Genomic DNA, 15,938 nt, shown 5'->3' with positions numbered 1-15,938 from the left:
AGAGCACTGGGATGAGGGAAAAGAGAAAAGAAAGAAGGGGAAATTATTATGTATGTATATACAGGACTTATGTATGTATATACAGGACTTCTATCGCTTTACTGAAACGAATAATGATTACTTATTTGATCAATCTTGTATGTCTCTATTTGTTTTCCTGAGAAACCACTTTGAAGATATCAATATATAATACAATAACCATTGTTATTTTCCTACCACTTTGTCTGTAGTTCAGTTTTTTGGTTTTTTTTTTTGCGGTACCAGGGATCAAACTCAGGACCTTGCGCTTGCCAGGCAGGCGCTTGTGCCACTAAGCTATATCTCCAGCCCTGTAATTCAGTATTGCTTGTATTGTTCTTCTGCTATTTTGTAAATGGATGTCTGTTTTTAAATATGTTTTCCTTCTTTTATTTTTAAAATAAATTTTAAAAAATAAAATAAAACAAAGTGAGCTCAAGGCCAGCCTGAAATGTATAGTGAGACCTGTCTCAAAAGACAAAAACAAAACAAAACCCAAACCAAAAAAAAAAAGAATTTAAAATACTTTAATTACACAGATTTCACTGATGTAGGATCCTAGTCTGAAAATTAAAAATGCTCCAAGATCTGAAACTTTTTGAGTGTCCTGTTGGGACTCAAAAAGTTCTGAATTTAGGGGCACTTTTACATTTTATATTTTCAGATTAGGGATGCTCAACATGTAATATCAAGTTCTACATCAAGTCAAAGGAAAAAACATTTCATCTGGGGAGAGAGTAGTTTTCTGGCATTAAATTCAGATTTTATAATGTGTATTCCTTACTCTAAAGACACTTGGTAACATCTGGGTGTCTCATTAGGTTTGAGGAAACAAAAAAACGAGAAGAATTCAGACAGGACACAAGGGCATGGCAAAGCTGCCAGGGGAAGTAGCGTGACCTGTTAATTAGATCCCAGAACACGCGCACAGGACAGTTCCCAAAGCCCTGCACCCGGACTTCTCTACAGAACGCCGGCAAGTTTTCCGTGGGACGGCTGAGACCTGACGTCCGCCTGAGGAGTGGGTAATACAAAAGGGTGATGTGCATTGTGTTTTTGCCATTGTGTTCTCTGGTCTGCGCTGCCCCCCTCCCACTGTAGGGTGCACTTCTTTTCCTACTTCTTCTTGGCCCAAACTCACTCTGCAGAGCCTGTTTCTTTTTCCACCTCTAATAGAACTTCATTATCATTTGTGCTCATCTTGACCAGTTCTTTGCTCAGGACACAAAGAATCTAGAAACACCCTCCAGAAGGAGACTACAGTACTCCAAACCCAGGAACAAAATCTTAAGGTAAATAAAGTCTTTTTCAGCACATGTATAAAGCATGATACAAGGTATTGTTTTTTCAACAAAGAATTAACAAATTCTCATCTTAGAGTCTCTAGATCAGTTATGAAGAATCATGTTTAAGACCTGAGGTATAAGACAAAATGTAACAGTTTAAACCAGATTTTTATAGAAAAACAATTCACTTACTTCTTTAAGTATCTCCTCAGAATATTCAAAATTGCAATATTTATGGTGTGCCATAAAATAGGAAAGTGACATTCCATCAAAATAGAGATGAATACCCAACTTCCCCCACGGATTTTCAGGCAATTCCTATTTCAGTTCAACAAAGAAGATTGTTAATATAACAATAAAGTCTATGTATAAACTCTTCTAGTGAGCAAGTATGAAATGAGGCTTCTGATAACAGTAGTATAACTAATTGGAGTAGTAACTCATTTCACAGAATTTTCTTCCTGGGGTGTTGGGGATAGAGCTCAGCAGCACAAGCACCTCCCTGGCAAGCGCAAGGTCCTGAGTTTGATTCCCGGTATCAAGAAAAAAAAAAGAGAATTTTCTTCCTGGTATTCTGGCATGTTGTAAGGCAGTGATTCTACTCCTTTGATTTGTGTTAAAATGTATTTACATGTCCATACACTATGGAGTTCCTGGTTATTTACTAGAAATTATATATAATTTACTGTATATATCATCTTTAGATGAATCTAACAACTTATACTAAGTAGGAGGAGAAAGAAAACAAAGGGAAATGAAGAATACTTTAGAAGATCCCCAAATGCTAAGTATCAGAGGAAATTAATAGTCTAACAGCAGGAGTCATGATAATGGCTTTAAAACTCTGAATAAAGTCCATCGATTTTTAGGTACTGACCGGGCCTATACACTGGTAGGCCTCTGTCCAAACTCATCTGCTGACTGGGTTACAGTAACGGCCTCCCCAAAGACCGCCCTGCTGTCTTCTGCTGCTACCCAGTCTTCTCGCCACACAGTGGCTAGAAGGAAAGCCTACGCTGTACCTTCAGGTCAGAGCTGTGGTGGCTTCAGGGTGGCACAGGCCTGGCCCTCACCACCGCAGCTCTGCCACTCCTGCCACACACTGCTGCTCCACCTCAGGGCCTTTGGCACCTTCGGGCACCCAGGATGGTCTTCTTGACTCATAACGCCACCTGACCACTGTGTTTAACATGGAACTTCCTCCCCACCACATCTCTTCAGCCTTTCCTGCTTTGTTTTTCTGCCAACACAGTATTGCTGATTAACAGACATTCTGTTTTTGTCTTGATTTAGTGGTTCCTACCACCGAAAGATAAGCTCCAGGAAGGGAGGCATTTCTGACTGCTCCATCCTGGCTGCATCTCCAGGTCAAGGGCAGCATGTCTTAGTAGAGATGACCAAGGAGCACGTGAGGGCAAGGAAGTCAAGAGGGCTGGGAAGACGTGCCCTCATGCTTTAAGAAACCCAGCAGCCTGTGCTGTATTACAAAGGGGTTTTGTAAGTGTAACTGCCAAACCAACTGGAAAAGTCTGTAGGGAAAGGAAGGTGGGATGGGTGAAGAGCATTAGAGCTCAGTGCCGGGAGGAAGAGCCATGGGAGAGAGACCTCAGTCATCTGTTGTGGGGTCTATGAGCAACTAGGCAGAGGCTCTGAGTGCTGAACCACTTTCTTATTAAGTGGGCCTGTGACTTTTCACGTGATTGTAACACAGAAATAAGTTTCCTTACCACTTTTGTCTCTTTCCACTCAGCCCTAAACAGCTACAGGCTAGTCCTCTTAATGAGCACGTCCGGGTGAAATACACCCAGATCGTAATTTTATAATGAAAAAATTTACTTCTGCATTATGTTAGCCAGCTGCGCTTTACAGCAGCTACCTGGGGGCAGATATAGGAAGTGATCTTTGTGTTTGCCCACTTTTGTGACAAACAGCAAGGTGTGTGCACATGTGAGAAATTAGCAGCAGGTCAGTTTTACACACCTTATGCTCCATGTTACATTTTTGTGCGTTTGTAATTTTTCTCTTTCTTTTTTCCGACACAGGGTCTTGCTCTATAGTTCAGGCTGACCTTGAACTATGTTGCCCAGGACTGCCTCGAGTGATCCTTCTTGCCTCAGCCTCCTAAGTGCTGGGGTGACAGGCATGAGCCACCATGCCCAACCCATCTGTAATTTGTTTTATTAAATGTCTGTCTCGACTTTCTTGTAGAATTAGCCCAATTCAGTATAATGTCACATGAAAACCCACTTGCACCACTTGGGGAGGAGGCTGAAAGTGATTCATCAGGTGATCCGGCTCCTGACGATGCTGATGACCTGTGACCTGGCAATTCCACTCCTAGGTACATATTTGAAAGAAATGAAAGCAGACACCCCTACAGCACAGCTGGTAGAGCAGAGGACTACAGACCTGACAAAAACATTCTAGAATATTCTTAGCAGTTGTATTTATGATAGGCAAGAACTGGAAACTGTAGATGTCCACCAACAGAAAGACTGAATACACTGATGTATTTATACAGTGGAATTTACCTACTGCTGATACACCTAAAACATAGATGAATTTCCAAATATTGTGCTGAATGAAAGAAGCCTTATGAAAAGTTCCAGGCTGCTCCACAGAAGAGAAACTGGCTGAGAGCCTGGGCTAGAAACAGCTGGCAGTTATAATAATCACTACCCCTACTAAGTGCTTGAGAGCCTGGCACTACCCGGAGAGTTGTCATTCCTGTTTTATGGATGAGAAAACAGCCGCAGAGCGAGCACAGGAGTTGCCCACAGCTATGTAAAAAATTGGTGCTCTAGCTGGGTCTATCTCCATCTAAAGATGGTCTTCTTTCCAGAACAGCTCATGGGCTCACCCTAAGGGTACTTCTGTCAAGAGGAAGGGAATGGAGCAGAATGTTAGAGAAAGTAAACTACTGTCTTGCAAATCTTTTTTAGGGTAAAGACTACCTTCCCCCTCCTCCTTCTAAACACTGAGCTACATCTCCAATCCTTTTTATTTTGAGATAGAGTCTCACTAAGTTGCCTAGGCTGGCCTTGAACTTGCAAATCTCGTGCCTCGGCCTCCTAGATAGCTGAGAGTACAGGCATGGGCCACACTGCCCCTGGCCTGTAACTGGATTTTTGAAGGCAGGTCTGTAGAGCCCATAGCGAACCTCATAGTAGACAGAGTTACTATGTGGGACAAGATGCAAACTGCTTTACAGATTACGATGTGGATCACAAAAGCCAAAGAAGTTACAATAGTGGGATGGAGCAAGAAATGACAGAGAAGTAAAGAATGAGGACCCTGATTCAGATGAGAAAGAAAACAATAATGTAAATAAATATTTCATCGGTCAGAATGCTACAAAATGCTACAAGCTAGGTCAGAAAATGTTATTAGGTTCTTGCCAGAGTGAAGAACCTAGTAACTATTGGATGGAATGCCACCACTGTGATTCAATGTTGGAAATTATTTGTATTGGATGAATTGGGACTGGAATTGATAGAAGACCAATTACAATAGAAGAACAACAACACATATCTGCCCAAAGAACTCCTCAAAAGAATTTTGGAGTAGACCAGTGAAGAGGCAGGTAGAACATCACGAGAACCTCCTAACAAAATAGCAACCAGTGAGACGTCAAATATGTCCTACAGAAAAAGAGAGGAAAACAAAATCCATGTACTATCACTGTGAGCTATACTTGTGTATAGAACATGCTATTTTTATGTGTGAAGACCTGAGGTGGCACAACTGAAATAAAGATTATTTTTGTTATAGAGTTTTATTTTCATTGCACTTCATATAGTAGTTTATTTATGCCGTCATTTTTTAGTTTTTGTTAACAAAAAATTGATGTTGAAAATGTTGATGTTTATAATAAACACTACCATTAATGTAATACTTCATTTCCCTAGTAGTTAAGAATGCTTAGAAGATTATTCTTCTTCACTTTTGGTAGACTGAGATATCATATAAGAAATATAGAGGTGGTCATGTAGAAGTCATAGGAAGGCCGAGAGGAAAGGCCCATCACAGACGAAGTGGCCCTGAGACTGAGACTGAGACTGAGACAGAGATTGACTGAGATTGAGATTCAATTACTTCAGCACCCAGCGGGGCCTAGCTTCCCAGTGTGATCCATGACAGAGCAGACACGTGAAGGGTCATTTTAAATGTTCCAACCCAGTTGAGCCCTCAGATAACCCCCTGGCCACATCCTAATAGTGTGGAAGAATTACTTAACTGGGTGCATTCAGTTACAGAATTGTAAGCAATAAATTACTCATTGTTTTAAGCCATGAAATTCTGGGGTGACTGTTATGTAGCAATAAAAAATGAAAAAGTGGGGGAAGGGATCTTGGGCTGTACCACATGATATAAATGAATTACAGTCAAAGCCCTGCTTTTGAAATGATCTCTCTCTCTCTCTCTCCCACCGTGTGTGTGCGCGGCGTGTGTGTGTGTGTGTGTGTGTGTGTGTGTGTGTGTGCGCGCGCGCGCTAGGGACCAAACTGTAGGCCTTGTGCATGCTAGACAAATGCTCTGCCACTGAGCTACACTCCTAGCCCACTGCTGCTTTTTCTGTACTTAGTTTCAGGAGCCCCTTAGGTTAGCAATTTACTAGCTCAAATTTATCAACTGTTATGGACCATACATCCCAACTGTAACATTCAAGATCTCTACTTTGACATAGTTCAACTGGTTCAATATCTTGACTACAGCTAGAAAACTTTCCCATCAAGCCTCTGCCTTATCTAGGAAATTTCCTTTTTATCTTTTTCTATAAACCCTGTTTGTAGTTTTTTTTTTGTTTTCTTGGTTTTTTTTTCTGGTACCAGGAATCGAACTCATGACCTCACGCTTGCCACGTGGACGCTGTGCCGCTGAGCTAAATCCCCAGCCCTGTTTGTAGTTTTTGAGAAGTGCAATTACAGTTCCTTCTGCACAATTCTTCCAGCAGGTATAATATGGACCACTACTGAAGTCATTCTTGTCTGCTAATGATTTTAAGATTTTAATTTTCCCAGCCTTACTTACAATTAACTCATTAAACTTAAGACTTTCAATTGGCAGTCTCTGTTGTGCTATGATCTTCCTTCTAAAAGCTCATTACAATTTAGAGATGAAAGTGTGTAATATCCTTGAAAACCAATGCTGATGAACATGTTAGACTGTAAGAGTTTACTGAATCCAATTCATGAATTTAAAATAATAGAAATACTAAAAAATAAATATGGGTATTAGACACCCACCTTACACTCCTTTTCAAGAAACTCACCCTTATGCTAAGGTTACCTCACTTACCAGAAGCTTGCAACTGGGCCCTCCCTCTCCTGAATCCTAGTCAGCACTTCCCCTTCTCACAAACATCCCACTGTTCTAAGCAGTTCCGCCCTCTTCTAGCTGCCTTTGTGCATTCTATTTCCCTCTCAGGAGAACTCTTACCATCTTTTCTTCCATTGTATGTTGAAGCTTCTCATAATTTCCAAATCCCTATTGTACTTGGCTTTATCTGTCACGTGGCTCCCAACATGTTACTCTGTAGTGTGGATTGGTTAGGTCTACCTTGTTGCACTAACTGGAAGAGTCTTTGAGGACAGGGGTTGTGACAAGTTCTTAAGAGTTACCTTAAACAGTGCTCCCACATAGCAGTACCCTGAAAACTGCCGCATACATATTTACGAACATCCCCATCAATGTGCCATTGTTCCCGTATCCAAACAAGTAAGCTGCTAGTAAAGAATCTTCCAATCTTCTGACTTCAACGGTTATGAAAGTTCTCAAGAACATGTTAAAAATTAGGCTTATTTAGAGCAAGCCTAGGAACCAAAGTGTAACTTTTTATTGTTAATGAGTAATTTCTGTTCACATAAGAACACTTATAGCACTGTTTTTCATAAAAATAGCCCTCAATTTGTATTTTGGGTTTTTTTTTTTTTTGGAGACAGGGTCTCACACTGTAGTGTAGGCTGGCCTTGAACTCACTATGTAGCCCAGGCTGGCCTTGAACTCATGGCAATTCTCCAGCCTCAGCCTCCCAAGTGCTGGGATTACAGGCATGCACCACCACGTCCAGCTTCTTCAAATTATGTTAATTATATTTTATGGCAAACAATTTAAATAAATTATATATGGTTTGAAGACAGATTACCATAATGTGAATGTCCACCTCTCTCTTTGAAAGCAGCTCCTGAAGAAGCTCAATTGCATCTGGCTGCCAGACATTCCCAACCTGTGTGGGATTGATACACTTAGAATCTTTCACATTTGGAAAACGAGACAACACAGAGAATATCATGAGTATATGATTAAAGTGGACACTTTTTTTTTTTTGTCTTTTTGAGACAGGGTCTTGCTGTGCAGTTCAGGCTGGCCGTGAGCTCACTTTGTAGCCCAGGTTGGTCTCGAACTTGCAACGATCCTCCTGCCTCAGCCTCCTGAGTGCTGGGATTACTGGTGTGCGCCACCATGCCTGGCTAAAGTGGACCTTAAAAATTAATAATTTGAAAAAAAAATTAATAATTGGACCAAGCTTTTCTATATAGTACTCAAAATATTTTATGCTTTAAACATGTATTTACGTTAAAAACAAAAAGTCACATTTAAAACTTTTAAAAAGTCCAGTATGTCAATGCAGTGCCTCCCCAGGGCCTCTGGCACGTCCTTATCAGGGAGTGGGGCTGCCATGTGAAGAGTTATATCTAAGCCACTCTTCTGTGCCCAGTGGGTCCTTTGGATAGGTAAAACGTAGCAGACATTTTGAGTGCAGTATCACAAGTATGTTGAGTCCAAACCAGCTAAACTACTCAATTCTACTTTTTTTTTTTTTTTTGGTACTGGGAATTGAACTCAGGACCTTGCGCTTGCCAGGCAGGTGCTTGTACTGCTGAGCTACATCCCTGGCCCCTAAACTACTCAATTTGAGCCACAGAAACAGTATGGCATAAGTTTATTGTTTTGCCACTAAGTTTTAGCTTTGTTATGCAACAAGAGATAATTAATATAGCACTTTAATCTGATTTTCAGATTGAAATTTTACAATCTTAAATTGGGTCTGGTGGTACACACCTATAATCCCAGGACTTGGGAGGCTGAGGCAGGAAGATTGCTATGAGTTCAAGGCCAGCCTGAACTGTGTAGTGAGACCCCCAATTCAAATTTTACAACCTTCTACCATTTCATCTACGAACATATTGCTTTATTTACACAGATATTTTATATATCTCAGTATAATTTTGCAGTTTTATGAAAGCCCTTTAGCTGTTTAATGAAACTGGTTTATTGGTATTATTTTTGTTGCAACTGAGAGATTTAACTTTATATTCTAATTTATAAAAAAGTTAATTTAAAACAATAAAAAACAAAAAAAATTTAAAACAATATTTCAAATTAATCAACCCACACTTTATTATGTACTCACTGGAATAGTATGATAGAGCTGACAAGGAATACAAAACTGGGGTGTATCAGGATACAGCAAAATAGGGTAAAGGTGACACTGTGGAATCTTTTCAGTGAATCCATGATCTAAATATTGTACCTGAAACAATCCAAATAAAATTTATAGTTAAAATGTATTACTAAAAGCTAGGGGAAATAGGCATGGTGGTGCATGGCTGAGCCCAGCCTGGGTAACTTATGAGACCTTGTTTCAAAATAAAACATTTTAAAAAAAGGTGGGGATGTAGCTCAGTGTGAAAGCCTTGGATTCAATCCCAGAACTGCCAAAGAGGGGAAAAAAGATGTCCTGGAAAGATAATTAAATTTTGATTTGAAAAATTTCCAGAAAAAAGACAACACTGTATTATCATATTACATAGTATGAAAAGATTTTCTTACATTAGCCTGTAAACAAAATCTCAAAAAAAAAAAAAATCTCTTCTGCCTCAACCTGATGAAATGAACATATTGTTTCTTTCCCCTCCCAGTCTCTAGCAGTCACTATTCTATATTCGGATCAACTTTTACAGCTTTTTTAAAAAGGACACAATATAGTTTGTGCTCGGCTTAATGTTTACTTCTTCACGTGGCTCAAGGGTAAACCCTGAAAGATACCAGGTTAAACAGTGATAAATTCACTGTGTCTACTTGGAATGTAAAATGATCACAGGGAATAATAAAAGGTAATGATTAAACTATCACAATTCTCATAAATAAATAAGTAAAACAGACACTCTGACAATGTGACAAATGTTTTTAGAAGTTCACCATCTTATCTGTTTGGACCCTACACAGGTAAAGTTCATGAAGTGTGATTGTCTGATGCATACGGAATTTCAGCTCATCTTTGTAATAAAGAAGAAAAGGAGAGAGATTATCTGAGACTACAAGTGGATAAAATGTTTCAGGGAACATAGAGTGAAAAGTGACCCACGTTCATGTCAATGTTTGAATCTGTAAGTATCTAGGTGCTTAAATCTTCAGTCAAATTTGAAATCATTTTATTTCTAGTGAGACCAGTTAGTAGTCTACAACAAAAGCATAAGACTTCGATGTTAGGAAACAGATGTTGGGATATGATCTACAACATCACTACCCTGACAGGGGGATGTTGGCTGGTCACTACACCTAAACTACAACTTCCTTATTCAAACAAGAATTTTTTTTTTTTTCCGGTATTGGGAATCAAACTCAAGACATTGCGCTTGCCAGGCAGGCACTGTACCGCTGAGCTAAATCCCCAGCCCCTAAAACAAGAATAATGATTTGCATCTAGGATAGATATAAACCAATTATAAAGTATGAATGCACATATGTGAAAGAAGCTGAAAAATCCTAAAATGCCATGTAGTTAACTGGTACCATCATTGAAAGTAAAGAAACTTCTGTCCAAGTAGAAACAAAAGACTTTTTCTTCTCACTTCAATTAAAACAAACTTCCAAGTGCTAAATATCTGATGAAATATGTCATTAAATTTGTTGTTTCACTTAGTAAATACATGTAAATAGAGGTATTTTCATTTTTATATATTCACTTTTCAATGTATGCAGTTATTTTTAATGACTCTGAATGAAACCTGAGTGCTACTCTACTTATTCTGGAAAGGTAAACTAGTCCCTGCTCTGAAAAACACAGCTGAGCCCTACACAAGTTTGCTAAGGGGCTGTTTAACATATGTGAAAACAAGTCATTTTAAGGAATACTGTGCAACTGAGTGTATTACAACAAAGTAGTCCACCTATTACGGTACCACTGGGAAGATTTTTATTCAGGTTACTAAACACATTTGAAAATAAAAATAAAATAAACGTCTTTATTACAAAAAAGTCAAAGGCATCTAACTAATCAAATGATTATTTTGGCTTGTTTGCTTTTCTTTTTTTTCAGTTAGGGATCAAACCCAGGGGCACTGTACCACTGAGGCCTAGTTTTTGTTCCCCTAGGCCTATTTTTAACCAAGTTTTCACATGTAAAGATTTTAAAAAACTGTTTAATGCTCCGGCACTCAGCCCCAATAGTCAAAAGAATTTCAGACTCACCCTGATAGTGCCGCCCACAACCTCGATCACTTTGCCTCGATACCACATAGTGTCAGATCCTCTCACTGCACAAGGCTCTCCCTTCTTCCAGAAATAAGGCTCCAAAAGACCTAGGCATTTTAAAGTGCTCTGAATCTCATTCATCATTTTTAGCAGCTCGAATTCTGAGTAAAACATTAAAAATAGGAATCATTTGGGAAAACTGCCTACCACTTTTCAATAAGTCATCGATAATCTTTACTAATTTCACAACTTGGTAATATAAACAATTAAAATCAGGCTCATGACAGAGCTGTCACGAAAATCTGATTTGACCAGTACTGTCTATGTCTTGTCTCAAAACATACTAAAAGCATAAAAATTATAATAATATTATTATTTTGCATGAACACTGTAAAGAGCTCTAAATACATAATATAAAAAAACTACCAATTTAAGACACCAGTTTGACAGCACACTTTAATAAAATAGAACACAAGTTATGTGTTAATGCTTAGATATAGCACAATTTTGAGGCTGTAAGTTAAAATTGTTTCTTTTTTGTTTTGAACAGGGTCTTGGTATGTAGTTCAGGCTGGCCTCAAACTCATGGCAATCCTCCTGCCTCAGCGTCACAAGTGCTGGGATTATAGGTGTGGGCCGCCATGCCAGCTAAAATTCTAACTACTTTTCAAGTGGCCCTTTATTTCTCAGTGACTATATATCCCTTTAACTGAGACCCTGGAAACAATCTCTGAAATCAGTTCCCATCCCAGTCCTACTTCTTTGTGTTTCTTAGGTAGCTCCTTTACCTCCATACGTTTCAGTTTATTCTCCATAAATTGGATATGGCAGCACCTACCCAGATTATCAACACTGCAGGACGACGGGGTGCAGAGCATCTAGTACACTGCCTGGCACATATGCAGCTTTACCAACAACTACACATGCCATGTTAAGTCCTGGACTAAGTACTGTTACTACAGGTAAACATGGTTCACTTTGAGAACAGACAAATGCACAGATTTAGTTTGATTTTCAAATTAAGACACAGTCGTCAGGAGATCTATGGGTGGGAGGAAGTATCAGTAAGTTCATAGCTATCCTGCTCTTATTGGCAGGTGGCCTCACAGGGAGCTAATGGTGCCCATACCTGAGTGCTGGGGTCTTGTGAGTGATACAGTATTATGGACAGGCCTAGGTTATAGTCAGGGAGTCTTTGCACTTAAACCTGAGAACTCAGGAAGCACCTGAATCTTCTCAAAGGGGCCTGAATCTCCAGTCACTTGTGATTTCTTTTCTCATCTTGAATATGTAGAAATGTTTGTGCCATTAATAGATGCCTCTAACCCTGTGTAAATGTCAGGTCTTGCAACTCTGGATCCATCCCTACACTTAGTTGAGTCCCATTGTGGGAAAATAAGGGAGACCTGTGGCAAAGGGCAGGTCATTCTGCGCTAACTCTGGTCTAGGGGTCGTTAGCAGGCTTTGGAAGCCATCTGTGTTGCTCTCCCCTCCATATTGGGACAGTACTTGGGACATTCAGGTCATCACTGGAATGGCTTCTACGTCCTACTTCCTGCCAACCGTACATCACTGCTGCTCTATGGTGAGAACTAGGATTTCTACATACTCAAGGATTCCAAGGCTTACAAACACACACGTATACTGGCATGATGAAGGAGAGAAGATTCTGGCAGCAGCTTTGACATACCACGACGATACAAGTCCCGGGGCTTTCTACCAACTATGTGATTGCAACCTCAGCCCTTCAGTCTTGCTGAATCTCACTACTCTTATTCTTCCAACCAGGCTGAACTCCTTTGTTTTACTTATCCCTGTCTTTGTGTGAGTTCGTTTTCCATTATTCCCTACTGTTTCTAACCCTAAAAGGGTGTATCATTTCTAAAATTTGTGTCTATGCTATCTATCCACATTTTCAAGGCCACTGGATTCACAGCGTTTCTCAGAAAAGCTTTCCAGACTCTTCTCTGGCCTAACTTTGCCTCTACTTTTTGATCATGCAACACTTGGCACACAATCTGTACAACACAAACAGGGTACAGTGAAAAAAAAACCACGGGAGTTACTGAGCCAAGTAAACTATAGAAGCACAGTTTTGAGTGCTGTGGGATGGAGAATAAATTGTGCGGTCAGTACAAAATGGCACAGGCTACCTAAAGAAAAAATTGTGGTACTGGGTGCCAGGATAACTACAGCACTAAAAGAGAATAGAAAGTTCATAAAGAACTCATGATATACAGAAACTTGTGTTTTTCTCTTCCCAGTACTGGAGACAGAATACAAAGGCACTCTACTGCTGAGTTACATCAACTGCCCTTCCTCTTATTCCCCCTCATCTCTTCTTAAGTTTTGTTTCTGTTTTCTGAGACAGGGTCTGCTATATTTTCTAGGCTTGCCTTGAACTCAAGATCTTCCTGCTGCAGTTTTCCGAGTGCTGGGATTATACGGGTGTACCACCACTTTGGAGTTTTTATTTTAATTAATTTATTATGTGTTTTTCAGTACTGGGGATTGGATTCAGAGTCGTTACACTGAGGTATATTCCCAGCCCTTTAAAAATTAAAAAATTATTTTTTGTGAAACAGGGTTTGCTAAGCTTCAACTTGCTTGGACTGGGTCTGACTTTGCAGTCCTAATGCCTTTATCTCCTATGGTGTTGGGATTATAAAGTGTGTGCCACCATGCCAGGCTTTATTTTGAGACAAAATCTTGCTAAATTGCCCGGGGTGGTCTTAACTTTTGATATTCCTGCCTCAGCCTCCAAAATATTTGGGATAACAGCTGTGCCAGTGAGAAAATGTATTTATTTATTTTTACCTTTGTACTAAGCTCCATCCCTAGCCTTTTTTAAATGTTTAATTTTGAGATGGGTTTCATAAGTTCCTAAGTTATACAGGAAGGGTTTGAACTCAGCTATCCTCCTGCCTCAGCCTCTCGGAGTGGTGAGATTACAGGTCCACCACTCCTGGTTCAGAAAGAAATTTTTAAATGAGATATAAAAGAAAAAACCGAGGGAGAAGATTGGTAAAATTAAATTTGACATCTTATGTTTATTCAGAACTCTCAGAAGACGTGGAAAAGACACATAAAATCTGAGAGAAGATTTTTAGATCTAAAACGTCTCCCATAAATCTCACGTATTTGGAGGGTAACTGGATCCTGGGGACTCTACACTCACTCATAGACTCATTCACTGACAAGTGCGATTGCTGTTAGGAGGTGGGGCTGGCTGGAGGTGGGCCAGTGGGTATAGACTTGGTAAGTACTCTTGTCCCCGTGCCTCCCTAGCAGTCATGCGCTGCACACCTTTCACTGAACATGTTCTTCCACCACCCTGCTTCTGTCTTGAAGGTCGCCAGCTTTGCACTGAATCCAGTGGAATCTGTGAGTCAAATAAATTCTCGTCCTTTAAGTTGTAGGTTAGGGTTTTTTCTCCCAGTGATAGTAAAGTGACTAAGACAAGATATTTGTGGCACGAAACTCAGAGAGAACTACTGGAAAGTAAGAATTATGGTTTGGATCCAGACACAATACCCCTAAAGGTGGTCTTGTGTGTGGACGGTGATTGGATCACAGGGAGCTATTCTCATTAGTGAAGTGTCCAGTGGTAAGAACAGTAGCTGAAGGGGCTGGGGATTTAGCTCAGTGGCACAGCGCCTGCCTGGCAAGCGCAAGGTCATGAGTTCAATTCCTGGTACCTGAAGAAAAACAAAACAAAACAAAAAAACCAACCAAACAAACAAGAAAAACAAAATAGAAGATATAAATATTAAAAAAAAAAAAAAAAAGAACAGTAGCTGAATGTGCCCTTAGGAAGTGGGGCCTGGCCAGAAATAGGTCCCTGGGTGAGCGACCTGAAGGGTGACTTTCCCTCCCTGGTTTCTCCCTTTGCTCTCCAGCTGCCAGGATATGAGCAACCTTCCTCTACCGGGTTCGCTCACCATGCTGCTTCTGCCTTGGAGCCAGCAGACTACGAAGCAGAACCTCTAAAAAACACGAGCCCAGTAAATCTCTCCTAAGACACAGGTTTTGAGCATTTTGTCCCAGTGACAAGGAAAGTGACTAAGACAACAGGCATTCCACAAAGGGGAGGGTTTTGAAGGAAGCAAACAGAGGACGCTAAACCTCATGAAAATGCGAAGTAAAGGAACAGTTTCATGCCTACTAGATTGGCAGAGCTGCCAATATGAAGTACTAATGAGGATGTGGAGCAACAGGAATTCTCAAGCACTGCGAGTGAGGAGTGTAAATTGTTACGAAACACTGAAAAATCACATGGCATTTACCTAGAAGAGGGGCGCATGTATTCCTAAATAATCCACCAATTCTGTTCACTGGGTATGTACCCTAGAAAAAGGTTGTGTGATTATATCAAGACACGGGTATAAGAATGTTCACACTAGCATGTTTTGTAATCACAAAAATCTAGACAGAGCAAACAAGCTTTTTTTTTTGTGGTAGTGGGAGCTGAACCCAGGGTCTTCACATGAGCATATGGCCCACCCCTTTTTCATTTTTTTTCCCTCAGAGTCTTGTTAAGTTGCCAAGTTGCCCAAGCTGGGGTCGAATTTGTAATCCTCCTGCCTCACTCAGCCTTCCAGAATGCTGGGATTATAGGTGTGTACCACCACACTCAGATATAAGTGTTCACCAACATGTTCATGACAAGCTGTAAATGCATGACTGTCCTATGTTGCCCGATGGGGACAGTCATGCATGTACCACTGGTGGTTCAAGTCAGGGGTAATGTATTACTAGAATGTGTAATCAAAGTGAAATATAACCATTCATTGAAATACTATTCATTCATAAGAAATGAATGAAATGCACATTAAGGTGTATGAATCGAATATTTTGATGTAAAGTCACAAAGTAATATGTATATCTTGGTTCTATGTGTGTAAGATGAAAGATGGAAAAACTAAATTTATTCAGTGATAAAACACATTGGTAGCAGACTGTGAAGAAAAGCAAGGAGGGGGCTGGGGATTTAGCTCAGCGGCAAAAGTGCCTGCCTGGCATGCGCAAGGTCGTGAGTTCGGTTCCCGGTACCGGAGAAAAACCAAAAAAAAAAAAACGAACTGTAGAAAGAAACTAAGTCTACACAAAAGATTGATAAAAATAAACTGTGGTCACTGCATTAATGATGTAGGTGTA

The 15,938-nt window shown here is 40.1% G+C and overlaps 1 protein-coding gene across 5 annotated transcripts in view; it reads right to left on the bottom strand.

Moving 5' to 3' along the window:
- The window catches only part of Rnf17 (ring finger protein 17), a 147,441-nt gene that overhangs the window by 14,734 nt on the left and 116,769 nt on the right, over nucleotides 1-15,938 (bottom strand). For 4 of the 5 annotated variants that reach the window (XM_013505511.1, XM_013505510.1, XM_013505512.1 and 1 more), the window contains 4 exons: nucleotides 10,779-10,942; nucleotides 8,719-8,838; nucleotides 7,450-7,530; nucleotides 1,497-1,622 (listed from right to left, as the gene is read on the bottom strand). In XM_013505511.1, the coding sequence (XP_013360965.1) occupies nucleotides 1,497-1,622; nucleotides 7,450-7,530; nucleotides 8,719-8,838; nucleotides 10,779-10,942 (491 nt within the window). The remainder of the gene's footprint in view (nucleotides 1-1,496; nucleotides 1,623-7,449; nucleotides 7,531-8,718; nucleotides 8,839-10,778; nucleotides 10,943-15,938) is intronic. The other variant, XM_013505513.1, reaches the window with a different exon arrangement.

Source organism: Chinchilla lanigera, unplaced genomic scaffold (assembly GCF_000276665.1).
Source record: "Chinchilla lanigera isolate Chin_1 unplaced genomic scaffold, ChiLan1.0 scaffold00096, whole genome shotgun sequence".
NCBI classification, from domain to species: domain Eukaryota; kingdom Metazoa; phylum Chordata; class Mammalia; order Rodentia; family Chinchillidae; genus Chinchilla; species Chinchilla lanigera.
The sequence above is the reverse complement of the archived record's forward strand: the minus strand, read 5'-3'. Positions and strand labels throughout refer to the sequence as shown.